General features: G+C 44.0%; 1 protein-coding gene across 1 annotated transcript in view; it reads right to left on the bottom strand.

Moving 5' to 3' along the window:
- The window catches only part of TMTC1 (transmembrane O-mannosyltransferase targeting cadherins 1), a gene marked incomplete at its 5' end in the record, with an annotated part of 143,524 nt that overhangs the window by 72,727 nt on the left and 43,235 nt on the right, over positions 1-27,562 (bottom strand). The window contains 3 exons of the mRNA XM_082490141.1: positions 201-390; positions 13,040-13,143; positions 14,150-14,231. Of these exons, the coding sequence (XP_082346267.1) occupies positions 201-390; positions 13,040-13,143; positions 14,150-14,231 (376 nt within the window). The remainder of the gene's footprint in view (positions 1-200; positions 391-13,039; positions 13,144-14,149; positions 14,232-27,562) is intronic.

Here is a 27,562-nt window from a genome sequence, read left to right as displayed (position 1 = left end):
CAATTAGAGACCGACATTCAACTAGAGGGACATTTTCATCTGTTAAGCTTGCCTGCATTACCTACATAGCAGTATGTTTTTTTCACCTCAATCCAATGCATTTGAGAGGAAAACTTGCGCTTACTGACCATTTCATCTGAAGATTAGGACACAAAAAAATTATAAAAAAACCCATTGTATTCTGTGTCTTTTGGTGTTACCTTGAATGCAGCTATGCAGTGCAGGCTGAGTAACGTCATCACCAGCACCAGAAACACTGTGGCTAAGTTCCTTGCATCCCAGATGGACTCGATCAAAGGGATGCTGCCGACTTGCCAGTCGTAGCACAGGGTGATCGGTGCCAGCAGAAGCCATGCATTGAAGGCCAGGAGGTAGGAATAAGTCAGAAACCTGCGAAAGAAAACAAGCAACGTAACGCATGGAATGACTGCCAACACATGAAACATTTTCCTTTGGCAATTACCACATACTATATGGGAGGAGGAAAAAAAAATTAGCTCTGCACTCACAGGCAATAGTATACCTCTGTCAATAAAAAGATACTAACATAGGTGAGGGGCAATTCAACAGGTCGTTTAAAGAAATAACATAACATCAATAATGTTTATGTGGTTTCTATGCATCAGCCTTTGGAAAAACTAAGAAATCTTCATCTCCCATTTGAATGTTAAATTTTTGAAGTGACTTTCTACCAGCTTCAACAATAAACGCATAATAACTAAGCAGGTACATACCTATATTGAACTGTTTCACAGTTCACTGCTTCACTCCTGCAACACAAAATATCCTTCTAGCTGGGTTTAACTTACAATTTAGGATTTCTCCTATGTGCACAATATTCAGCAATTAAAGTCAGACGTCTCTGTCTTTTCTCTTTGCATCCCGGCACAGAGAGAAAATACAGAAGAAAAGAAGCACAAGGTGATTCTCAGCTGATCCCATCACAGCTTATTAGGGCTGGTGACAGCTTGCATGAGATGGCCACAGAAGTGATAGAGAAGTAGGGAGCCTTTCAAATTGTTGTAATCTTCATTAATTGGTATTCTCAATAGAGAGGAAATTAATGGGGAATGGAAATGGGGAACCATGCTGCCCTCTGGGAAGTATGCAGGGCTTTTAGAAGACTGAACAAGAACAGCATGTGTGCGACTGGGCTAAAGAAGACAAGAGAGGGAAAAATAAACCACCAGAGAAAAACTAAAAATCAAACCACCATCCGCTCTGCCTGCCAGCCTTTTGCTGCTTGGCACCTACTTGCCCAAAAGGGCATCCCCCTCAAACCACATTTACCGAAGTTTGAATATTTTTGTATGCAAGGGGCCGGAGATTATTCCGGCAATCATGAAGTCAACCAAGCAAAACTGTGACAGCCTTAGGACAGACAAACCTGTCCTTGGATCGCAAATGGAAAAACCCACATTGTACACAGCATCAAAGACAGCAAATACTCAAAAAGAAATGAAGTTATATTCCATCCTGCATAGCATTTCTTCTATCTGAGCCTGCTTTGGCGGTTGTTATCACACCCAGTTGCCATGGTACCTTCGCAGGTTTATTAAAATGATAACAAAGGATGCCCAAGAGATGTCAAGCCATGTAGACAGAGGATTGTTTCACTTGCCACTTACAAATATACCTCTTTGGGGTCAAAATGCCACCCCTCACAACAGCACTTACAACATCATATTTTATTTGTGGCAGAAGGGGTAAGATACTGAAGCTAAATGTGACTCCAGGCAGGCAGGACGGAAGTTCCCAGATGGGTGTTGGGCCAAGACACGGGGATGAAACAGACCTCAATTTTTGTGAAAACATTTTTAAATAACCACAAACAGTTAAGATATCAGGTTCTTTTCTCATCCAAAAAACAAACGTCTCCAGCAACACAGCAACCCAAAAGCAGGGAGGCTTACAGAGCTGGAATCATGTTTCATTGTAAACAGTGAAAAAGGCACATTCTCTTTTCCCCACTAATCTTTCTAAGCTCCCAATTTTAATGGAAAATGGAATATTCCCACATTTTTAAGATTTCCAGCCATTTGGTACATTTATCTTTCATCCCCCCATTTTCCCCCCCTTCCCCACCCTGAGGGAGTAAAGAAGGGGGAAAGTGAGAGAAAAATCCATCTTCTCTCTTAACAGAGGCAGTGATTAAAAAGCCAGTCTCTATTTAAGAAAGCATCCCTCAAAAACGTAATCTAATTTTACTCAAACTCTTCTTACAATTTTGATTGTTCACTATTTCTAAAGAAACAAACACATCTTTTCTAGTCACCAAGCCAATCTTTTCTGGCCCACATCACAGAGGAACAGAGCAACGCAAAATCTGGTGGAGCTCAGTCACGCCAAGGCGCTCACTCGTGATGTTACGTCTGGCCCGGCCCCCACCTCTGCTTGGCTGCAGTACAAACCGGACTTCTCTATCAGCCTCAATACAGCATCAGCTCAGAAAAGGCTGCCAGCGTTTATTTACAGCTACTGACTTAAAAGCCAAACTGAGACCCATTTCTAGCTTTACTTTTACTAAAAGTAAAAGCATGTCCATTTATGTCAATCTGAATAATGTCATCACATATGGTATCATTACGAGACTGCGTATTAGACAGGATTTTCCAGAAGCGTTGAGTTAGTTTTGCACTTGATGCCTTAGGAGAGCCCAGTTTTCGGAGGGAGTGCCCCCTTTTATGCCCTGGCATATTAAAATTTTCAGTAAGCATCACAATATTCACAGAATTTTGTATGCAAACTACAACACACACCAGAAACCCTCCCCCCCTTACTCAGACTGGATTGCCGGGTAGGAAAGAACGAGCTAACATTTGGGATCTTTGCAAACTGCAACATTGCACTTAAAGATGGACTAGTTGCTTTTCTGCATCTTCACTGATAAGGCAGGAGCTGATAAATCATTATGCAGCACAGAATAAACAAACACAGCTTGCTGCCACAACAAACTGAATCCGTTTAACAAATTTTAAGAGGAATTCAGGGTAGCCAGACTAGTGTGCGTTCATGCATTTCTGCTGGAAGGTTAGGGCAAACTGCTGTTGAAGACGAGAAGACACGCTCCAGGACACGCACTGATCAGGAGCACTTTGTAAACAAGTCTCTCCTTCCATGCGCTTGTGGGGCTTCCATCTTCCTTGGGAGCCACATGCACAACTCGCTGCCAGAGGCAGATCCCAGAGGAGACGGACGATCACTCCGTCCCATTACGGCAATAATTAGTGTCTTAAATATGCTCTGCCAACATCAGCAAACTATTTTAAAGCCTGTGACAGTCATTACCATCTATGTATGGTCGACTAACCAGACGCCTCTCCAGACACCCTATTGGAGAACCCTTGGCCACGTCTCTCATCACCAAGGCTGAACGCCCTCATTGAACATGCATGTGCCACCAGCGGGCACAGAAGCGAGATGCAGGAGAGCACTGCCTGATTTTAGGAGGCATTTGTAAGCTGCAAGAAAGCCTTGAGCAAGCTCTGATCCAAGCAAAAGTTTGGATATGCTCTCAGCATTGGTAACCTCTCTGTGAACGTGACGGATGGCTGTATAAAGTAAAGCATTACAAACTATCGCTATTCTAGGTACTGGGAGCAGAAAAATAACAGGATGCTAAGAATAGTCACTGACAAGTCAGCGCTGCTTTTTACTTATAGGTCTTGAAAGCACACGATATTCTTTTACATCCACGTGGCTCTCATGTCCCTAACCAGGAAGAAAGCTACATGCAGGAAAAACTTTGGAAGGACCCTCTCACCAAAGCTGACATGGCAAGGAAATAATTTGCAAATTTTTAAAAGACTTGAAGATTCATGGAATCATTCCAGGAGCTAATTACATTTCAGCAGCCTACCTGCAAATGGCAACAAAAGTATTTTCTATTAATTAGTTGACTAAGTGAATTACATTTTAAATTAATGATCTTCTCTATATTGCTGTTCACGTCTGCTGGAATTCCAAGGGAGAAAAATCCCTGCCTGTAACATCTCCCTATCTATCAGTTAATCCTAGGGATGACAGAGTATTACTGGTGAGGTGATTGGAAGAATCTGGCTCTTAATTGGCAATCAGTTTTCCCCCAGGCTGGTTAACAGCATTTGCATTACAGTAGTCTTTTTTATTATTATTATTTGCAAATTGAACACGGAAATGCAAGTTTCAGCTGGTATCAAGTGTTTCTTTACACTTCTCAGCATCTCTGGCATGTTCAGAAAAACACAGCTCCTCCAGTAGGTAGCAGGTGTTGTCATGGCAATCCAGTTTGTTTAGGTTTAAATTTTTTAGTTTAAATGTACTCTTGCGTCCTTTGTTTGAGATAAATACAGGATGACTCATATCTAGAACCTGTTGCAGAAAACAACCATCTGAACCGATTACTTCTGCTGCAAAAATGAAAGTACAGGGTGCTACTTAAAGCCATAAACAATACAACAGAAAAAATACTTGAGGGATTGTCTGTTACACTTTGTTGTAAGAGAGACTAACAAGCTTGGAAAACCCCTAATCTCAGTTCTGCCAAACCCAGGCAATCAAAGCACATAAGGGTTGTGAGGTTAGCTAAAAAAAAAATGCAAGATTTATAGAAAAGCATGAAGAATTTCATTTGCTTTCTGGTTTTGGAGCATTTTAAGCTTTTTTCTCCAACTTCCAGGGACTGAGATTATAGATTTCTTTCTAAAACTGTGCTACACGAGTGATCACAAGACTCGGAGCATGCCCCACCAAAGCTGCATGGAAAAGTGGGGGCCAGTGACCCTATTCTCTCCAGCTGCACACGGTGGTGTAACCTACCACCTACAGAGTCCTGGGACAACCCATCCTGTTCCTGACAAACAACCTTACCCCCAAAGATCCAGCGGGGTATCCACCTGCAACTGGAAGATTGTCCTGCACCGGCGATTTTAGCAAGGCAAAGGCAAAATATTCCCTGGTTGGGGAAAAAAAGGGACTTTTCTAGAAGACAGGTGATAACAGTGCACTTAACTGGTATTTGGGAAAAGAAGGGGGTCTTCGAAGAAGGGGATCTGAAACAGAAACAGGAAGATAGTTGTTGCCCTTTCAGAAGTCACAGACCTTTTTAATGGTCTTCTGAGATGATGACCTGTGCCCTACCAGGGACTCAGGGAGGTTTCAGTTCACTGTAAGGGTGAAAAGGGTTCCTTTATTAGGGAAAAGAGCTTCTCACTTGCATTAACAGCTGAACTACTTTCAGCTCAAGGCTCTCTTCATCCTCTACAAAGCCCTAAAACCAAATGTGTTTGATGAGACACTTCACAATAATGTCCTCCTAGGACACATGTGGCTGCAATTATAACCAGGTGGTGATATTTAAGGATATTGTCTTAAAATTGTATGTATTTGTGCTTCCCCTGGGTGACTGCCAGTCCAGTCATATCTTCCCACATGAGTTTATTTTCCTGCTCTGTATATTGTCAGCCTAAACATTTTCTTTTCATAGGCTTAGAAGAAAAATCACACTCTCTCTACCCAGCACATTCGGTGATGGTGGAGTAAGACTACACAAACAAGCAACAGACAAACAAATTCCAATTTAACATCCAAATGCAAGTATCAGCTAGACGGAAAACACTCTAACTGGAAAAAGCGCCTGTGTATTCCCTTTCATCAAAACTTTTGCATCTGGGGGAAAGAGCTGCCAGTCAGTAGAGGATAGGAGTAGGAAAGACCAAGATATGGATAAACAGGCGGCTGTAAATTGATGAACAGCGAGGTAACTCCTCTGGAAGGTGGGTTTGTGTGCACTAGGGGCACGGGAGGAAAGGCAGACTATATTGTCCTCTATAGCTTCACAGCCTGAAGAGCTTTGATCTAGTGAACGGCGCGCTCTCAGTTGTTTCAACTCTGTAGCTAAGGATCTGAAAAATATCCAATTCTTGGAGAGTAAAGACTTTCAAAGAGCCTGTGAATTTCCAGTGAAATCCAAGCCTGCTGCCAAAGCCTCAGTGATAAAAAAACTGAGATTGATGTCGTACTGTTTTCTGTCCGCGAACCCCTGCATGCTGTGGGTGAGAGCGTGCCTTGTGATCAAACGTGATCCTCCGTTCGCCACTGACAGCCGCACGCTCCAGAAGTCATGCAGCCAAAACCCTCCCAGCCACCGGTGGGCAATTGCTTCGGAAGTGGCTCACTGAGGCGGCAGGGGATGGAGGGTCCTCTAGACAGCTGCTGAGATACTGGTGGTTGATCCTCAGGAAGTTAAAAAAAACAGACCTCATAAACCTGCTGTGATAACGTTTCTAGAAACGATCCATTGTACCCTAGAGTGTTACCTACCCCACGCCGGCAGGAGCCAAAGGGATGTCCTGGGCACGCTGCTTTGCCTCAGAGACTGGCCATGGTCTGGCCCTACTGCATGGAAGTATTTTGAAAAGCAAAATGCATTGCTTATGGCCTCTGCTTTGGCTGCACCCCTCCACTCCATATGTAGGCTTTTGGCCAGGAAGGCTTGTTGTGTAACCAGCGCTTGCAGCAAGCGCCATGACCCGTTAAAAATGCCTATCAAGCTGATTTCCAGAGCAGCGCTACCTACCTGGGTTGCTCATTAAACCAAGAAAACTTAACAGAGAGAGATGCTGAAATCTTTCACATGGTTCTGGGAAAGCAGTTTCCTCTGGGAACCTGCTGCTGTAGGATGGCCTTGTAGCACCATCGTCCAGATAAGCTTCCCCCTGACACCTGGAGCCCTTGGAATAAAAAAAAAAATACATTTTACATTTAATGTATGGGCTGTCCGGCCTCTAGGTGGGCACGATAGCAATTCTTACCGACATGTTGTTCACTCTTTTGTTTAGAAGTGAGTCCCGAATCCTGGGAGCCTACAGAGATTACACGTAGAGCTGAAGTTAAGCACCTTTAGGCACACAATAGAAGGCACTGACAAAACAGGCAGAACTTTTCCACTCAGGAACCACGTGCAAACCTGGCTAGTTAAGAACCAATATGTGATAGGGGTCCATTTTAATGCCATTTCCTACCCTGAGGTCAGTGAAAATCCCATACCAGAGTAGTTGCTGCAGTTGATTTCTATTGCCTTGGCAGAACTGCCTGGTACGGGGACCCACTTCTCCAGCACAGGTCCGTCCTGTGCCTCTCGGTAGTTCATTCCCTTTGAAGTCACAACTGGGATGATTAAATGCATTGCTCAGAAAACAGTCACAAATCTCTATGAAAAGGAGTATGTGCCATTTTTTACGTGTAAGCATTTCTTCAGCTTTCTGCGGCACTGAATTCTCATTTACCTGATTGAAACTGCAAAGAAAGGCAGAAAGCCGGCTTACAGAGCTCGCAGTTCAACCACAGGACAATGTTATCTCAAGGCAGTCTTAGCAGAAATGCATTAACTATTTAATGCAACAACACAAATAAGCCTGCTTCACGCCAAGAATGATTAGCCAAGAGACGTCACAAGCCAAATGCCAGCAGAACTTAATATCAATTGACTCCTGAAGATAGAGTTTACGAAAACATTTTCTTAGTTTGAAATTACGGGTAGGATTTAATGTTTCACACACCTTGAGACATGCTGTACAATGGACTTTTCCCTTGTCTTACCATGGTGTTAGTAATACAATCTGTTTATCCAGAGGCCTCCTACTTCTTTACCCTCAAGAAAGGCAGAAGAAAGAAACATTGTGCAAAGCGTCTGAAGCATGACAGCCCACCACTCAGCGTCCTGCTGACACTCCAGCTGCACTTCAGTACGCTGTTCACCTAAAGCTGGGTAGCTCTCCAAGCCTTTCCAATTGCATTCTTCCTCAACTTTCACCTAATACAAGGCAAAAATGTTTTTAACAGAGGTCTGCGATTGGTTTTTCTATTGCAACAGCTTACCCATAGCAGATTTTGGGATGGCAAGTCACAACAACTGGAAATCTGTCACAACAACTGTTCTTCAAGGTAGGTCACGGGAGAAGGTACGTCCTTTCTGCAGTGTACAACAGCCTATATGGACAGGCTCTAATGGGAAGACTTATGAATAGCAGGATTCCCAACACCTCCACTTCTGCCTCCATTGAGAAAGGGAATGATGGACAGATTTCATCTTCTCAGATCACCCTTACCAAGCAACACACTGAAGGATGTGGAAACATGGCTTTCATTTATGTCACTGTAAGTTTTAAGGTATTTGGGAATATTAGAAAAATCCAGTATCTTGCAGGGACTGAAGCATTCATATTCTGACTTCCAAAGCATTTATTTGCATCCCCATTCACTTGTAATTTTAAGGACAGTAATTTAGTAAGCGTACTGAACAGATGATTTTTTTTTTTTTTTTAAGATTGAAAAACTGTCACTATTTCAGCATATTTCATCTTCCAATGGTTAAATAAATCATTATCTGTCTATTTTAATTTGTAAGTTTTTGTTGTCCAGGATTGGAGACAGGTTACACAGAACAGATAGTCATGTTCTAAGGCCAAACAGCCACACCAAAGGTCTGTCTAGATCAGGATCCTCTCTCCAGCAGTGACCAAGAATTAATACCAAGCAAAGCACGTAAGAACATGATAATTTTTTCCAGTTTCTAGCTAGCATGATGTCCCAGAGTTGGATGTGATTTCTGCATATTTAGTAGCCTGGATTTCTTTTTTTAACTTGCCAAATCTCTCTTTAAGCCTGCATAAGCTTTCAGCACACCCACAGCATCCTGCAGGAAGGAGCTCCGCGGCTCAACTACCTGTTGCAAGCCACCTCCTTGGCTTGCTTTGAACCTGTCTCCTCTTAGATTCATTTGATACACCTTAATTTCTACACACTTCCCTCCTCCACACAATCACGGATGCACAGACCTCTCTCACTCCCTCAGTCATCTAATTTACACTACAAGCATTGTAAGGGCTGACAAAATCTCACCTCATTACTCAATACTTTTTCAAATCCCTATCTTGCACCTACCCCTAATCTTAGCCACACTCCAATAACGCTTACCAGCCTCGAGACAAACTGCACCCGTACAGCTCACCAGCTGACACAGAAACCTCGTGAGAGTTAGCAATACTCCTTGGGGTCTTGGCTGACATAGGATGAACTCAAACTCCAGATCTAACGTTATGCATTGCACAAAGACTGTCACACATTTCCAAGCTACTGTTTTTCTTTTTTCATTCCACTTGTTGTCATCAGCCATCCTCCTAGCCCCACAGAGTTGGCCAAGTCTTACAATAACTTTCAACTCTGTTGAAAACTGTAACGTTTACCCTGGTGAGACATGCACAATAACCACATTTCCAGCTCAGTGCAAATAAAGAGGACTGCTTGCAAACAGAAACTCCCACTTGTGCCCTGCATGATCTTCAGAGAGTTACAAAACAACTTGCCCACTGCCTGAGCATTAACCCTTGCTTCAGCCATCGTTAAGGTGTTAGTAACCACCTCAAGACCACCACCCAACACTGGCCTTTCTTTTAGTTTCATGGGGCTTCTCCCTTCTGGTCTTCACACCAAACTTAGCTCTTCCACTCCCTTCCTCCCAACTCAACCCAAAATTGCAAATTGGCTTTACATTCAGTGCTGTGACCTAATTACTGCCTTCAAAACCTTGTTAAAAGCTTCTCACACCAACTCTTCATACACTGCTGCTGTAGGTGTCCACAGCTGAGGAACACACACTGCTTAGCAGCTTCTCTGAGGCTGGGCCATAACCACAACCTCTCCCATGTGACTGGACATCCACCAGTTGGGCAAGCATCCACACACACCAGCACTTACTTGGATGTTGAATATCCTCTAGCCTTGATGTCCTAGACCCTAACCTAACGTCACCCCTAACACCGGAGCCAGCAACTTGCATCACCTCCAAATCCACCCTCAAGCAATTTACTCAGCTAATACCACTTCTTATTTCCACCCTGTGGAAATGTCAGGCTTATCTCTTCAGCCTCCCTCTTTCTTGCACCTGAGCCCTGCATCTCAGTCTAGCCTTCCTGCTGGCCAGACACACAGATCTTCCTAGGAAACCCCGCCAACGCCACTCAACCTTGCTGGCTCCATCCGACATCCCAGTCCTGTGCACATGACAACCGGCACAATGTCAGTTCTAAAGCAAGAGCTTCAGCTCTGACCATAGTAAGATAAAGTCTCAGGTGAGAGTTGTAAGTCCAAGCTGGAAAGAGGAGGTGAGGAAGGAAAAGGTTTGTTGCCAAGATAAGGGCTGTGGTCAGTGGGTGCATCATGGGCTGTCAGTTCAGAGACAGTCATCAGGTCTCTGCCTACCTTGCAGGATCAACCACTCACCCATTCAGCAAAAATTTGCCACCCCAGCTCTCCAGAAACTTACGCTAAGATATCATCCACTTTGACTAATTAGTCTTGCCACAGCTCTGCGAGACTGGCAAGATACGACAATTAAAAAAACAGCACTCAACTCCAATTTCTTGTTTGTAGGTGGATCCCACAGGTCTAACATGAAGACTACTGCCAGCAGCGCAGCTGGGCCTATAGCTTGCTCTGAGGTGGTCCGGGGGTCACTGACTATTTGAAGAGAAGGGTTAGGGTCTGGGGTCAGGAAAGAAGGCGTTGCTGAGCAAGCCTAACATGCTGGGAGGTGGATCCTGCAGGCTTAGGGTGGTGCCTGGGATCAGGATAGCCATGTTTTGGCCTCTTTCAGGTTGTTTGGTTGCAAGTTGAAGGTAGTGGTCAGCTTAAGGTTTGAGTTCAGAGAAACTAGAATTGCAGAGAATAATTTACAGACATATTCTCCAGGCACTTCACATCTAAGATGAAAGCCCATGCCAGGAGACTACGGTTAAGGTTAACAGAAGCTCAGGACCGAGCTTCTTTCTATATCCTACCATGCCCAAAGGGTGAGGACAAGGATTATCACAGGTCAGCAACAAGATCCACGTCAGGGAGGTAGGTACTGAACTATGGAAACATGCTGTCAGGGCCCTGACGAGCCTCAACTGGCCCCACACCTAATGCCCATTGCTCTAGGAGCCTCATTTCAGCGCATCCCTGGCTCCTGGATGGACATTCAACTTGTAGGTTCAACAGGCTGTAGGTAGCCTGTCTGCTGGATGGACGCCCTCAGACACATGCTCTTGTTTCCCCCTACTCCTGTCTCTTGCCCTTTCTCCTGGATGGACTCTGAGCCAGTGTTGCAGCCTTGCCTCCAGTTCTGTCTCCTGACTGAATCTTGACCAGGATTCAGCAACAAACCTACTTTTCAGCTTCTGTTGTCAAGACTCATGCCTGAGCATCATCCATGGGAGGTGGCTGCTAGATCGGCAGAGAAGGAACCAACCAACTAAATTTAACTCCGCATATTAGAAACCCATGTAACGGCTGGCATCCAGGCTTGCTGAAGGGATGGGTTTTCCGGATGGAAGATACAGGCTCCTGGGTAAATTGGCTAAAGTAAGGATTAAGATCAAGTTCAGAAGAAGCGAAAGAGCTGGGCTAACAACAGGGTTTTAGAATCCCCCTAGAACAATAATACTGGTTTTTACTGGCAAGGGTTTCTTTATTTGGTTTGGAGCAGGTAGGTGTTGCTGGACTGCAGGTAAAGCCCGGGCTGGTGCCGGGGCCAAGGAGGACCTCAGCCAGCAGCACTCTCACTTGTCTTTCATAAGGCTGTTAAAATCCATAGTGCCGATGGTAAAAATAGTCACTGTTTCAAACTCCAAGAATGACTTCGCTTTTAGGTTTAAAACAAACCTTCCCCTGTCATTACAAGATGTAAAGAGACAAACACAAGAAAGACATTTGCAGCACAGAATACATAATTGGAATCAGGCCGGGATCATTTATGACTTGATGACCCCCATCTCAGCATAAACATATCAAAAAGGGACAGCAGCAAATCCTTCACGCCATGCCGCATGGAGTCTGGTATTAATGACTCTGCCAGAAATGCTGTGAACAGATCAGAGCTTTCCAAGTCAGACAACGTGCTTCCTGGAAGCACTTTTAGCCTTGATGGTAATAGGAGCTGTTGTCGCATTATCATAAAGGTCTCCCAAATGAGATCCAGTCCGACTCTGCAGCAGATGTTGAATAAGGATTGCGTGATCTTAACCTGTGTTTCAGCTGCAATTCCACTGTTGGAATGAGGAGCCAGCAAGGCCAGAAAGCGACACAGAGGAGGACTGTTCCCATTTTCATTTGAGACATCACGAAATTCCTCCAGAAGCCTCCAAAGTGTCTTTCCCCAGTTCAGTAGCTAACCAGAGCAGTTATACACACAGTCCTGACTTAATAGGAAACCAACTCTCTACCACCTTCTCGGACTACTGGTCTGGTTAGGTCTGCAGGGAAGAGATAAGCTGCAGCTGCCACTGCCACTGCCACTGCCTTGCTGGTCTGGCCCAGCAGAGCCAGAGGGACGTGGTATCAGCCCACCTAAACACACACCAGGTCCGAAGTAAGGAAAAAACCAAAACAAAAACAAAACACTTTTACCAAACTTAGGCATTTACATATATTTTTTTTTTAAAAGTGATAAAATAACAAAAATCTGTTAACACAAATTACAGGTTCATTGTTTTTAATTAATCCATGGCAGCTCATCCTATGGCTAGCCAGAGCTGTGCAGTACTCTGTGCCACTGTGGTCCTGCCTTCCACCTTCACTGATCAGCCACCAATATTCCACCAACAGGCATGGTCATCCCCTTTTTATACAAACTTCAGCTGAAGCTGAAACTCTGAATCCTTGCATCCCATACCTCAGGAGAAGCAAGTTTTAAGGTTTAGGGTTAGGCTTCAGTCACTGGGCTGTCTGGTCCTGTGCTCAGGCAGTTGAACTATATTCTTTGGGCTTTGTGTAAAAATAAGCTCACATTTTTTGGTAAGAAAGCATCTGTAAGATAACTCTACAGGACCCAGAACATGCTTTGGGGGTTCAAATAATCCTGGTTGCTTTCTATTCTACACAAAGCAATAAGGAGAAGCAATTAAGTTAAGACCACGAAACAAGTTTTCTCATTTGACATCTGTAAAACATTTCAGTGCAGGGAAAAAATAACGTCAAGACTACACTTTTGAAAACTTTTGTTTGATTAGTGGCATTGTACCTCGTCAGCAAATACGGTGAGAATGAAGCTGGATTGTCCTGCTCTGAAAACATCGGCATGGATCCTCCCATTATCCAGAGGCGGAAATACAACACGAGAATCACCTTCAAAGAAGAACATCTTGGTTAGCAAGGCGCTACTAAAAAGAACTAAGCCTCCAGCAAATATTTTGTTGTGATAGCTCTCCGTGCTCTGCTCTGTGCCTAGAAGTGAGTCAGCTCAGCGGTTTAGGCAAAATTCAATTTTGCCACCCTGTGCTGGTTGACAAACGTGCCAACCCTCAGCACAGACAGCACGCTCTGTTGTTGTGCCCCCCCCCCACACACACACTTCCATGTGTGCATTACTGACAGCCACTGGCTTTATCTCTGCTACCCACAACGAAGGCAGCATTTTGAAGGACAAATCCATCACCCTGCTGCGGCTCAGACTGCAGAGTTTGGCTATTGACCTCTACTTAAATACAGAGGGGAAAAACATGGCTGATGTCTTAAAAGCTATTATTGTTCACTCATGCTGGCATAGGTGTAAGGACAAGTTCCATCAGCGTTTCTCATGCTGTGTAATCCTAATCCCTGGAAGGACTTCTGCGGGCTGGCACTCCTCCACCTTTCCGGGAGCCACTTGTCAAGGGACGAGCGAGGGAATCTGGCTCCCAGAGCAGCACCGGGAATGGCACAGCCGGCACACCCCCGTGGAGCTGCTGGTTTTCTCTCAACACGCCAAGTCCTGCTTGGAGCGCACCAAGCCGCACGTCTTTGCAGTCAGAGCTTTTCTTGTGACTCTTTGCGAGCCCCGCGCTGAAACTAACTGCGTGCCACCGAAAAGTCAGCCCAGCGCCAGAGAGGTCCCCCCTGTATTTAGGGCAGGAAATACTTGCAGATGATTACACAGTTTTAAGGGCAACTGCTATAAATTAAAAGAAAATTTGAGCTGAGAACACAGCAATATTCTTGTCTCTGCCCAGCTGAAGTTTTCTAGACAATTTTCCAAGACTAACTTTGTATAAGATCTACCGTCTAAGCTTTCCGGGTCTTTTGGAATACCACCACACAATGTTCATTCTCGTCACATACACAGAAATACATGGGCAAATCCATTTGTACTTACGTAGCTTATCACCAAAGCAGCTCTCTTCAAAAAAGGCCTTGCAGTATACAAGAAATTCTGGTTGTTATTTGCTGTCAGGTAGCTGAAATATAAGGAAACAAGTATTTGTTGAAATACTTTGAAGCACTAACTCATTTTTCAGACTGGAAAAAAAGCTGTACGTTGTTTTAACCACCCTAATGTGCAGTAATTGATGACATCACTCTTACCCTTCAAAGCTCTTTCCGTATGAGTTAAGTAAAATGTTGAGACCACTTCAAATAATACACACTATAATACATTGCAGTTTCCCCATCAATATCTGGTTGTGTTTTGGGTTTAGGGTGTGGGGTTTTTTTTCAAATCATCAATTAACTCCTTAATCCTCAGAAAACCCCCATGTGTGTCTCACTAAGATCGCTGCCTTCAGACTCCCAGAAGACTACATCGAGATGCATTTTTAAAAGGTCACCCAAACAGAGCAATTTAATTTTAGGCCGTGATTAAAATGCAAAAACTCCTTGTTCCCAGCTCTCTACTCAGTCTCTAGAGATGGGAATAACTGTCTAGCAGAACTGAACTTATTTCAAGCACTTTTTTTTTTTTAAGTGCATTCTGCACACTTAAGTTTCATTACAAGTCTGCTGACAAGGTGTTATGATAATTAACTGCAGAGACAAACACACAGGTGGCTTATTGTTGTAGAAACGTTCATAAAAACCTTCCTGTTTCTCAATGAGTAAAATTAAACTGTATCTGGAGCCAAAGCTACACATTTATTTTAACATAGAGTAGAAGCATTTGCCAAATTCTAAGGAGCTTTCTTAATGTAACAAACGGTGCCATACCTATAGCATTAATTCAATGATAATTCAATTTCTATTGAACTTACAGAGGCTTCGTCATTGTAATAAAGCGATGAGGAACAACAAGAAATACAGAAGAGACAACATGAATATTTTAAGCATATGGGAGCTAGCAAACTATTGAAAAAATGACCAATAATTTTAAGACATTATTAATATCAAGTAAACAAAATAAATTCAGAAGGAAAGCATTTCCAGATTCCTCTGTGCAACATTCAATCAGTATCAGGATACTCTATTTAAATGATTTACAAAAACTGCAGCATGAATCACAACACCTGCATGCAAGATACCTTTCCAAGCATGAAAGCATCACACGTTTCTCCTGTGAACACCTAGCATATAAAACGCATCTTATTTCCTCTCCAAATTCCTCAAGACAGTCTATCATCTGACTGCTTCCACCCTTCAAGTTTTTTCAAAACAGGATTGCAGCACTTCCTAATGTTGCCAAGAGTCTTTAATATCTGGCTTTTTGTTCAAATTTTCTATAGTAGGAAGTTTGCAAGCCTGGTCACCATGGCAAGATGGAGAAAAAAAAGATTACACTGCAGACAAAAGCACTAGGGGCAAAGCCAGTGAGAAACAGAGGCGGCATTTAACAAAAAGAAAAAAGTACATCTGGGTGCTCTCTACAAAATAACGCATCTACAAAAAACTTTCTCTAAGTGTCATGCCTAAAACTTAGGAACCAAACCATACATTGTAAAGCAAGCCAGATGACTTTCGGTCTTCGGCGTCTACTTATTTACAAATGTTGACATTTAAGTACCGAATCGGAATTAAATGTCAGACTAGTCTTAAAGGGCTGAACTCCGCAAAGTGCAAAGTTTTTTGAGCTCCCACTGATTTTAATCAGGCTTCGGCAAGTACAAGTGAGATGAAACTAAGCCTTCAGCTTTCTCTCTCCATGAAAGGTCAGGTTGGCCTTCAAGTGTTCACCATGGCCCTGCTCCAAAGCCCACCAGAGCCAAAGGGGAAGACTCTCGGTGACTTTAACAGCATTTGGATCAAGCCCCCGTCTTTTGTTCCCTACTGGAACCTTTTATGAAACTCAAACCCCTCGTGATTTGCAGCAGGAACAGAAGTGTTGGGTTGCATTTTGTTTATATTTTTATGGGTGGAGGGAGGAGAGCCCTCTATTAATCACGCTGCCTGACTCTTTTCAAGAACCTGTTTTCACTCCATTGTAGTTTTAACTAACTGCAACACTCCGGGCAGAAATTTTCCATTACAAATGTTTGCTTTAGGTGGAATTATTTGGGGAAAATAACAGCCAGAACAGTACAGCTTTTTCTCCCAGACTTCAATTGGAGACAGAGGAGCACTTTTATCGGTGTCAAGAAGTCTGCCAACTTCATCCTTGAGAAACTGCATCACCTCACACCAGTGACCTAAAACTCTGGAGGCGGCCATCATCTCCAGGCCACGTGTTTGCCACCCTCCAGAACAAACCACCCGTGGTCAGGCAAGCTACAAGCTCAGGGGGGGCAGCACCTGCAGGGAGGTGGGAGCATGCAGAGCCCGCTGCTTTGCCATGCTCGGCAGGGATCTGGCTTTTAACAGACCAAGTTTGCGTCAAAGACGTTCCAGCTGGAACAACTGCGAGGGACAACATGCTGTTCGTGAAGGCAGCCCTTCAGCAAGAAGGGTAAACTTCATTTTAAGGCTGCTGACTCTCAGGAAAGCACGTCTGTGCTTCAGGGCCTCACAAACACTGATCTAGGTATGGAGACCAACATAGAGGAACCCTCATTATTACCATCTCTCTGTTCCCTCTCAAGCCTGGCCTGAAGAGAAAATTAAAGCCAGAAAATTGATGTAAATGGAAGGCAGTAAGTTGCTTTTTCATCCTTGGCAGTACAGCGCAGGAATGCTTACTCTTTAAGCATCTTGATTTTGACTTTTTTGTCTGCCTACGAGTAACTAAAATGCTGCCCACACATCGCACCTTCCTTGCGGCAAGCGTAACACCACGCAAGCTACCAAACACAGTTTCACGGCACGGGTTTATCCACAAGCCAAAGTCAACTTGAAGTGCTCCACCGAATTGTGGGGTAGCTCTGGCCACTGCAGAGCAGGCCTTTGGAAAGCATTTCAGAAAATCCTGCCATGCCCCTCACAGTTTATGTTGTGGAGCAGTAACATATACAGGAGAAAAACAAACAAAACCCAGAAACCCCTGCATTGACACCAACTGCAAATCACCACCCTGTGTTGGAGGGAGGATGGGCAGCAAGCAAGAAGGAACCAGAACGAACCCAGTGGGTAACTGGGAATGGATGAAGCAAGAGAGTTCAGAGGGTCCTGAGCTGTCCGATCCTTCCTTCAAATGCTTTTGCTACTACGCAGCTTCAGTTAAGAAATGTTTCTTTCCACCACAGTTCAATGGAGAAGCAAAGCTTTTCCATTTTGAGAAAGGTGCTGTCATGATGTCTCTCTGGACACCACAAAAGATAACATGGTTTGTTGCTTGGTAATCCAGCTGTCTGCCCATCAGATCAGCCTGTGGGACTGGCAGACACGTATGGGTTATGCTCAATGCATCAAAGCTTTACAAGAACCGTGTGGTTTTCCAGAGTACCTTACTCAGGCTACTGCTTCTTTCAGGGAAGGTGACTAGTAAAACATCTCATATCTGGTGCAGGCAAAGGACAATACACAATTTACGTATTAAAATCAAATGAAGCTGGATAAGGAAGTTTGCTAAATGTCAGTGACAGACGGCATGTAAAATGTAGTAGCATTTTTTACATGTAAAATTGCAGCTTGCAAACACATCTAAAGTTATGCTGAACTTTGCTCAGATAACCTTAAGATCAGCCAAAGCTCTTTATTTTGTCTTTAGCTAGGACAATCAAAGAAATTTCGATTACAACAGTTTAACTGCTTTATACCTGTTTTAAAGGGCTGCCTTGTATAAGTCATTTACAGGTCAGATTTCCATGCATTTGCCAACCACACCAGGCTGCCAAACATCCCACTGTTCATGGGAACCACTCCCTATCACCTGCTCCACCCCGACCAGCGTAATGTGGCTCCCCATGCCAAAAAACACACTCGCTCTCATTCCCACATGAGAGCAGGCGTGGGACGTATGTAGGAAAACTGTACTTGATGGCAGCTCTGCACAGCACAACGCTACCTCCGGAGCAGGCAAACATTTCAAGGTGTGGGTCTCCCAGATTTTCATAACTAAACTTTCATTACAAAATTTTTCATAATGAAATTAGAGGAGGAAATCCAGATCGCCAGGTTGGTTTGCTAAACGAGTGTGAAGAGAGTCCATTTGGGCAGAGGTTCCACCTCTGCTTCGTGCCAGCTTTCCCACAAAGCAAACCAGCATGTAATTGCCTACTTGCTATCTTTTAAAAGACTTTCAGGAATACTCCCTAAAGCAACCAGAATCACAACAAACAATAAATCCAAGAAATGCTTAATAACGCAGGGACTTCTCTCGCAGAGTTCGAGCGGAGGCCAAGACAGATATTTGGCAGCTCCGGCTTCCTGAAAAGCACGGCTCATCCTGAAATCAATTACATCATCAGGGCACTCGGAGGTTTCATAATTGAAGACAGCAGGGTAGGTGGCCTAGTAAAACTCAATACCCTGCAGTTTACAGGAATGTAAACTTCGCTGGTACCAGATGGACTCTGTGTTAATCAAAACAAACTTCTCTGAGAAGCAGGCAGCTTTTTCAATTTGGCTGTTCCATTGGAGGCATCTAGAGTTTACAGAAAGGAGCGGGGCAGCTCCTCAGCTGCCGTTCATCGCCACGGCTGTGTGAGCTATCGCAGACGCGTATCGGCAACGCATTTATCCCACGCTGCAGCTGACTCAGCTTTGCTGTAAAACGTGAACTCACTCTTGTGTTCTCTTTGAAGGCTTTCTCAAGGGAAGCAAACAAACAATTAAGATGTATGATGGATGCTCCCCATTGGGGACATCTAAAAGACCAAGATAAGTACACAGAAGAACAAGCTTGGGTATTTCAAGAGCCCGTTTTGGCCAGGTCCCTCCACTGTGAGAAGATCATTGCTCCCATTTGTATTCTTCTCAGGAAACAGATCCAACTCCCAGCAACCGCCAGTGTTTTGAACTAACACATTCAAAACCCTAATACTAAAGGACGACATTACAAGGATGAGTATAAAAGCAACACTGTTAACAACTTCTTAATTATTGATAACACTAAGACACCTCGAATCAAGACATTTTTCAACTTAGAAGGGGCTATTTTAAGCAATGTCAAGAGTTTCAGATCATTGGTAGGTGCAAAACTTATTCCAAACCAGTTAGACAGACTCCCCTGCTGAGGATGCACAAGTCTGACAGGAGCCATATTTTGTCTATAGAGACCACCACACCTTTTCTACCTAAAGATAACCTCCTTATAATCTGTCCAGCCAGCTATATCTTATATTGGAGAAGTATCATTTCAACCTAGCTCAGCCTATATTCCTCCTTGAGGACAACCACTGAGGGCCAAGTGTACGTGGTATCCCAGGGAGAAAAGAGGAGTAAAAAATCCATCGTGGAGTAAAATAAAATGAATAAAAAAAGAAAAACCAATATATTACAGCCATGTCTGGATTTTTAACTTGCTTAAAATTCCTGTCAATGCAGGGAAATAAAATGTAAGTCATAGCTGCAGGTTTTGCAAGGGAGAAAGACAAGCCCTCCGTCTTCCCTCTTTATGAGTAGTCTTGACATTTCCAGCAGCATGTGTGGCATCCTTGCTCCTTATCTCCCTGGAGAGCCCTAAACCCCAGCCACCACTACCCACACAGACCCAGATGCATAAACACACACAAACAGAAACAGTTTTACAGACTATTTAGGGGACCATAGAGAGATTTTATGAAAGTCACAACTGGTTTAACATATTCGCACTGATAACAGCACGTATTCTCTGCGTGCATTTTCAGATGTGATGTCAAATTTGGGGGTTCTTGCTCTTTACTGGATTTTTCAGGAAAAGGAGAGCACAGCATAACTGCATTGCCATATAGGGCAGAGAAGGCGATCCCACTCGTGACTTTTCCTTATTCTTTTAGGCAATACATACCTCATCCTGTGTGGGATGAAAGTGGAGGAAGAAAACTGGGAGGAACAGGGAAAGGAGGAGAGAGAGGCACAGTAAGAGATCAGGAATAGAAAGAGAAAAAAGGAAAGTAGCAAAATGCACTTAACGGATCAAAGATGTGACCAAGAAGATGAAAAAGGGCTTCCCTTCATACCAGACATTCCACCGGCGCGACAAGGAGACAAGGTGGAGCAGGGCTAACAGGAAAAATAAGACCTCATCAAAGCACAGCCACCTTCCACCAGATCTCAGGAAACCAAAGTACCAAGCCTGCAATTTAAAGCTTCCATCGATTTCAGCCATTTTATTTCCTCTGCATCACACACCTGAGGCATTGAAATCCACAGTTAGGCTCATTATTCCTTGTCCTATACCAGTTAAGGGCTGGTATAGAGGTGTTTCAAGTCACTGCATTATAAAGCAGCACTGATAATAGCTTTGGCTGCTCCACACATTCAACTACAAACTCCTGTTTTCAGCTGCTTTTTCTTTTGACAAGCTTTATTTTTGCATTCAGGCTGAAAGTTTTCCCTACCAGGAGCTTGTGTCAAGCTGAAATTACTGTTTTCTTCCTTGAAAGTCTCAGGTTAAACAGTTAGGCTGTCCCTGAAAATGCAATTAGAGGGATTTGCCCATACCCACAAAGTTGTGCAACCACTTTATTGGGAAAACTTCGATGGTTCCATACTTCAGAGCAGGGATTTGAAATTTAGCAGAAGCACTGCAGAGATGCAACTGTTGCTGCTTTCAGCAACAACTCACTCTGCTTCTGGGCACGTGACAAGCCACTGCGGGGAAAAAAAGTCTCCATTTGCAGTGCTCATGAGAGTTTTGAATCAATTCCCCAAGGTCTCCAGCCCTACCGAACACCATCTAGCAGGGACCTGCAGGAACAGCATCAGACTCTCCTTGCATTACTCCTGCAAAGCCTTTGAGATACTCAATTCTCTCTCCTGCAATGCCTGTGTCCAACCTGGAGGAGATCGTTTGCTTGGACTGCAGAGGACTGAAAATTCGTGGCTGAAGAAGAGGCTACGTGAGTATGTATTACAAAGAGGAGAGGGCATAGAAGAGAAAGAAAGGAAGGTAGGCACAAGGAGCCAAGGGATGGGAGCAAAGAAGAGCCACAACTGGAGAGAAAGGAAGGGAAAGATGGGAGATACAGGGAGATACTCAGACCTCTGCTGCTTTCAAAGATCCAGCGGCAGTATCCAAGAAATCTGCTGCCACTGGAGCTCCATTCGCTTGTGTCCCCAGTGAGCACTCAGGAGCTGGATTGCGGCACCAGAGGCAGGAAAGAGCCAGCCTTCCCCAGAGCCGCTCAGCTTAGGAAAGCAGCTGTGCTTTCCACGAACCCATCTAGCAGGAGCAGATGGACCCAAAACCACAGAGGACAGCCAGGGCTCCGACAGACTGCCTGCTGCCTTTGTGTCTTTGCACAGAAAATCGCCGGCAGCTCTGGAATACAGACTCCTCCAAAAGGCAGCACAGCGCTCATGGCCAACACTTGCTCCGCAGAGGGCCAGGCTTGGTAACGGGGTCTGCTGGCGCACAGGCGGGGAGCGTGTGGTCTGCGAGGTATCTAAAACGCGCTCCCTAATCACAAAAAGAAACTAGCTCGCTCACCAGCTTTTATGTGAAGAGAGGAGGAGGTTATCCTCCGTTCATGCACAAGGCTCCGTTATTGTGAGTGGAAATCATTGAGGTGTCCCTGGGAATCCAGTGTCCCAGTAAAAATTTACAAACACACCATAAAAGATGGGGAGGCCTCCTGCGTTGCTTTGATGCTCTCCATAAAGCGTTTCATGTCAGTAAACACGCACTGGTCCAAACAGTCTGCTATTTAGAGAAGGAACCATGGTGGCTCTAAAACTCTATATGGGCAATTAGGGAATTAAGGCTCCAGGTTTTTTGCTCGGGATCCCAGTAAGCAAACTTAATAATAATAATAATAAAAAAAAGATAAATTTAAAAGATTACAACAGGACAGAAGGCGAGGCATAAATCCCTTCCATCACTAAAATATGACAGAGAAAGAGCACAGAAATCAGTGTCTGTGAGATTGTCAGTCTCTTCCCGATGAGCTTCCTGCGCTCAGCACAGGAGGGGAAAGATACACACCTGAAAGCAGGAAATGCACACCACTGCTAGCAACAGCAGACCATCCTGGATTCAAATACAGCACCGAAAAGATCAAGTGAGGAATGGAGAAAAAGAACAACCAACATGAAGAACGGGACAAAACAGAAGCCACCGTATTCAGGCACGCTACCTACTACTTCTCCCAGACAAAACACACGGCACCACGCAGGCAACCAGCCCCCAGAAAACGCAGCGAGGAGCACAGTCCAGCTGTAAACATGCCCAGCGAAGGCAAGAGCCCAGGCACCCAGCCCCAAAGCGGGGATGGATGCGCTCGCCCCTACCACATCCATCGGGTGACACAGAAGCAGCAAAGAGCTCCCCTCCAGAAAAGGCCCATCACCTCCTCCCTTCTCCATACATCAGCCCTAAAAAAAAAAAAAAAAAAAAAAAAAAAAAAAGTGATAGGCATTGATGAGAAGCATAGGGGTAGGTAAGGGCCAGCTGGTCCAAATCCCAGCTCCTGAAACAAGTCTGTAAGGAATTTAAATAACTTACTGGTACAGAGTTTGACTTGAGGAAGGAGGGGCAGAAAGCAAACTTTTAGAGCTGAGCCTGCTCTCAATCAGGGCAAATGCTCAGTTGTGGTTTCTCTCTTAAATAGGCTTGCTGAACCGAATTATATTTTTTAAGTCATCGTTTGGGGTCAGCCCAAAAAGAAACATTTTGCAATGCTGTGAGAGGCACATCATGTTTTAGTTGTGAGCATTTCTGGTAGATCAAGTGAAAGTGGTAAGTGAAAGTCTGGTTTCAGAATGAGACATGGGCACAATTTGCAGAGAAATGCAGGGAAGAAATAAGTGCCTGAACCCCCCTGTAAACATAGCCTGAAGAATATTGCTTTATTTCAAAACCTATTTGTTTTGAATGTTTTTTAATTCAGCTATGATTAACTTGTAATCCAAAACTACTTGTCAAATTCAATTTAAACCTACATTTTTCACTTAACTGGAGAGGGGGGAAACGGACACATTCACAGTTTGAATCCTTGACTTTGAGATACGAAGATGGAAAGAGGAGCAGTTATCACGCTGCTATGATGGGGCAGGGGGACTGTGGACCTTCAGGACAGTAAAACAGAGCGTGTAGGGGCAGGTAACCAGACTTAATGTCCAAGAAACAATTTACGGACAGACAGAAAGAAACAGCAAGTGATAATGAGAAAATAAGTGAAAACAAGTGATTGGCAAAATTCAGGGAGGGGCATTCATGCATTTGATAATCTTCTCTCCTCCTCTGACTGCCTCTGCCTTAGGACAGCGAGCTCTAAGGGCTGGGGCTGGGTGAAAGGACCACGTTAGCACAGACTTCGTGGGAGCAGGTAGCGAGCAAGGAGGGAGCAAGAGCACTACTGCAATAGCAACAGTTTGCTTATAAGAGCTGGTAATAGAGGCCAAAAAAGCTCGAGTGGATTCTCCTGAAAATGCCCTCTAAATTAAAAGAGGTTATAACCTATTCAACTACACTGAGAATTTTCCCAAATTCACACAAGGGAAAGGGATGGTCCTCGTTTGGATCCAGACTGTCTGTCAAAAGCCACCACTGGCAGAGACACTAAATTCAGCTCTAGTGTCCTCAAACTGAAGCTTGGCCTGTTTTCCACAAACTTTTCGTTCAAAATGAAACCCATGCATCAGCTACTTAAAAACCAGTTTACTGGATGTCAATGGTAAATACTTCAGGAAGAAGGTATTTCCTTTCCGGAAAATTCTTAATCTGACATTTGATCTGGCATGTCCCTTTGCTTCTGTCAGATTAAATAAAGCGATTCGTAAATATGTCACAGCCATCTCTAAATACAAAATAAATGGTAAAAAAAAAAAAAAACAAAAAACAACAACCCTTCCTCACTCTTTTCTTCTAAGGAAACCGTCTGTTATTTTTAACATCCTCAAAAATAGCTTGTTCTTTTTAAATATGAATGACACGAGTCTGTTAGCAATATAGCGGAGAAGCAAAATAACATTCTTCAGAGCTGGTATCCTTTCAGAGAAACTTTTTGATGTTTGCAATCAAATGCAACTCAATGCCAAAGTTATACTGCAACACAGAAAGAATCTGAAAGAAAACAATTCAAAAATTGGCAGCAAATGACTTCTTTTGTCAGCAGCCCTGTAAGTAAATTGTGCCTGTGCTATTACTGTTGGCATGAAATACTAAACACTATACTTCCAACTACTTTTATCTCTGTTGCTTTTCCACACAATCATCTACACACAAATCCTTAAATTCTTCAAATTAAAAATGGACCGGTTCTTTCATCACAGGCACTCATGGTTCGGTTATGATAGGGTTCATCTGTGAAAAATTAAAATTAAAATCCGCAATAGCCAGTAAAGATTAGTGACTTGCTTTAAATGGATTTCCTCTGCAAAGCTATTCTTTATATCTCATCTAAACAGATAATAAATGGTAAAAGCCAAAAGCACATCAATAAAAGAGTAATTCTGAAACTTGGCAGAATTAGAAGAAATAATTATATTTTATCCTATTTTGACCACAATTCAGTCTCATCTATCGCCAGAAAAATATAACCACAAATATTCCAAGTCTTAAGTCACTAAGATATTTGCTTTGAACTGCATTGGCAACTTCCAAAAATAAGCAGTAGCAAGAAAACGACATCATTTTGTAGTCTCCATCTCCATAGAAGTGGGTTTAAATGCTGATATTTAAAAGCCTGGCAAGCATGAAAGATCCTGCACAGTTGCTCACAGGAAAGCTTAGGGGATGTTGCACTCAGCCAAAAATACGAGCAGCTTCTGCCCTGAGGATTTTGCAGCAGCTTGTAATGCACCCCCCAACCGCATCACATTTTTACAGCGTGGGGCTGGGGCTGACACTCGGTAACGCTCAGATGCGTATTTGCAGGGACAACGAAACCTTCCCACACAACTGATAGCCTCTCTTCCCCGGACACCCCACGCTGGAACGCACATCGCCCGTTTGGCTTGAGGGAAACCCATGAAAACGCATGGTGAAGTTTGTTCGAGGCTTTGTCACCCTCCGACGTAGCCGTGGCCTGGGTTGCTCTGGTAAGCCATGACCAAGACCAGTTTAACAAGGTCATCTCCTCCTTTCCACAGCCCCACTGTGCAACGCGTCTCCACACTGCCAAAGGGAGACCCACTCTGGCTACCATGTGGAGCATCCTCTGGCATCACACCTGTCCCACAAGCCAACCAAAAGGAGGGTGTGAGCAGACAGGCCCTGGTGGGCAAGGAGAAGGAGCCACACATCATGGGAAGGGTTGTAGGTCCCTCAGAGGATATTCCTATGGTCAGTGCTTGTCTGGACTACAGACAGGGATGGGATCTGGTCAAAAATGATGCAGATGACCAGGCATGAAAGCACACGTGATGGAGGAGGAGAAAGGTGAGAAGCAGTATCAGAACTACCACAAACACGTCTGCTCATTCTTAAAGGACAGTGGCAGCTCTTGCAGGACCACTGCTGCACAGGTGCGCAGACACAGCCAGGACCTCAGCCTCAAAAGCCACCAAAAGGGTCGCTATGGAAGAACAGCAGCACAGCCTCTGCTCTGCAGCCTGGTGGCAGTCCCATTGCAGCTAAAGCAGGAGAACCAGTTCTCCCAAATTCACTTGTAAAGACGCCCCAGGACAAGCAATGCTGCAACAAAAACCATCTAAAGCCTCTTGCATAACTTTGCTCACAGGAAACAGATATTTTCATTAAACCAACAGATTCTTTGTTAAAGGAGAACGAGGAAAAAAACCAACATTTACACTGCATATGTTTGATCCTATTATTAAACACAATGAATAGGACCTTTCTGAATAATTAAGAAGAAAGTACCAGCCAGTGTGGGTAATATTGCCAACCAAGACTGAAGACAGAGAGCTGCCGCTATTTCTGTGTTTGAGTTATTGATTAAATGTAACATCCGTAAAGCAGCAATGAGAATTGCTATTCTGCAAACATTCCCAGAGAAATAAAGACTTGTTCCAAGTGCCAATCACATACACTCTTGTGGTTAAAATGCAATTAAACAAGTAAAGCATCCAATATACCCACAAGCTAAACAAAAACAAATCACAGAAACCTGAACTGTGGAGCAAAAAGAGAGGCAAGATTTTTAAAACATAATTCAAAAATGAAAATCACAGAATCACAGAATTTTCAGAGTTGGAAGGGACCTCTAGAGATCATCTAGTCCAACTCCCCTGCTAAAGCAGGATTGCCTAGAGCACATGACTCGGGACTGCATCCAGGCGGGTCTTGAAAATCTCCAGAGAAGGGGACTCCACAACCTCCCTGGGCAGCCTGTGCCAGTGCTCTGTCACCCTCACCGTAAAGAAGTTTTTCCGTGTATTTGAACAGAACTTCCTGCGTTCTAACTTGTGCCCATTGCCCCTCGTCCTGTCACTGGGAACCATTGAAAAGAGCCTGGCTCCATCCTCCTTCAACCCACCCTTTAGAAGTGCCAATACAAGCTCTTGTTCATAAGGCATTGTAAAAACTTTCAAATTACATGTATGTGTGTTATTTATACACATGGAAAAGGGTCTTTTTCTAAAATACGTCTCAGTAGGAAGAATCTTCTGAAACAGTAATGCTTTACTTATTCCAGAAAACTGTCTTTCTTTTTTATGCTTCCTGGTTTACTTTTGAAATTTTTTTAAGCCGTGAAATGGATGGGAAGAAAAACATTCTTGAATTAACTATGTAAAACTCTCGCCCTCAGACCCTGAAGAAAGAAGAGTTATTCTGAGAAAAAAAAGAGCGTGAGAATAATACCAAACAAATGTACTGATTCAGCAGTTGCGGTTTGATCACCAGAAACCTCTACAGAGAGCAACAACCTCACCAAAGGCCGTCAGACTCGCCAAGGGCGAAGAGCCAGAGGCAGAAGCCATGGAGGGGGGACATCGGGGACCGCTCCAGCGAGATCCCACATCCCAAGCAAGCGAGAGGTGTCCCGCACGCTGCCATCTCCCATGGAGAGAAGAGGCCAGGCGTTTTGGAAGAGGACAGCCACACCTCTAAGTGACTGCTGCCTGTCAAATCCTCCTCCAGAGAGCACGAGCTCGCCCAAGTGCACTTCACTTGAGCAAAGCTATTACGTCTGCTTCAGTTTTGTTTCCTTGAATTGATAGCTCAGGGCTATGATGGAGAAGGCAGAAAAGGGCACTTTTCACAAGGGCCAGAAAGAAACGGATTTTACAAGATGGATGGAGCGAACCAAGGAGAAGTGTTGATGAACATACTGTGCTTCGGGCAACTTAATAAAACTCACATTACAAAAATCACTACAAATCACCTGCATCAGTTTAAAGTCTTGACCAAACCATACGTGCTACACTACCCCGTAGGCTGCTC

This window comes from Vanellus vanellus (genome assembly GCF_965231255.1).
Source record: "Vanellus vanellus genome assembly, chromosome: 1".
NCBI classification, from domain to species: Eukaryota; Metazoa; Chordata; class Aves; order Charadriiformes; family Charadriidae; genus Vanellus; species Vanellus vanellus.
Note: the sequence above shows the minus strand (reverse complement) of the source record. Positions and strands in the feature narration are given on the sequence as shown.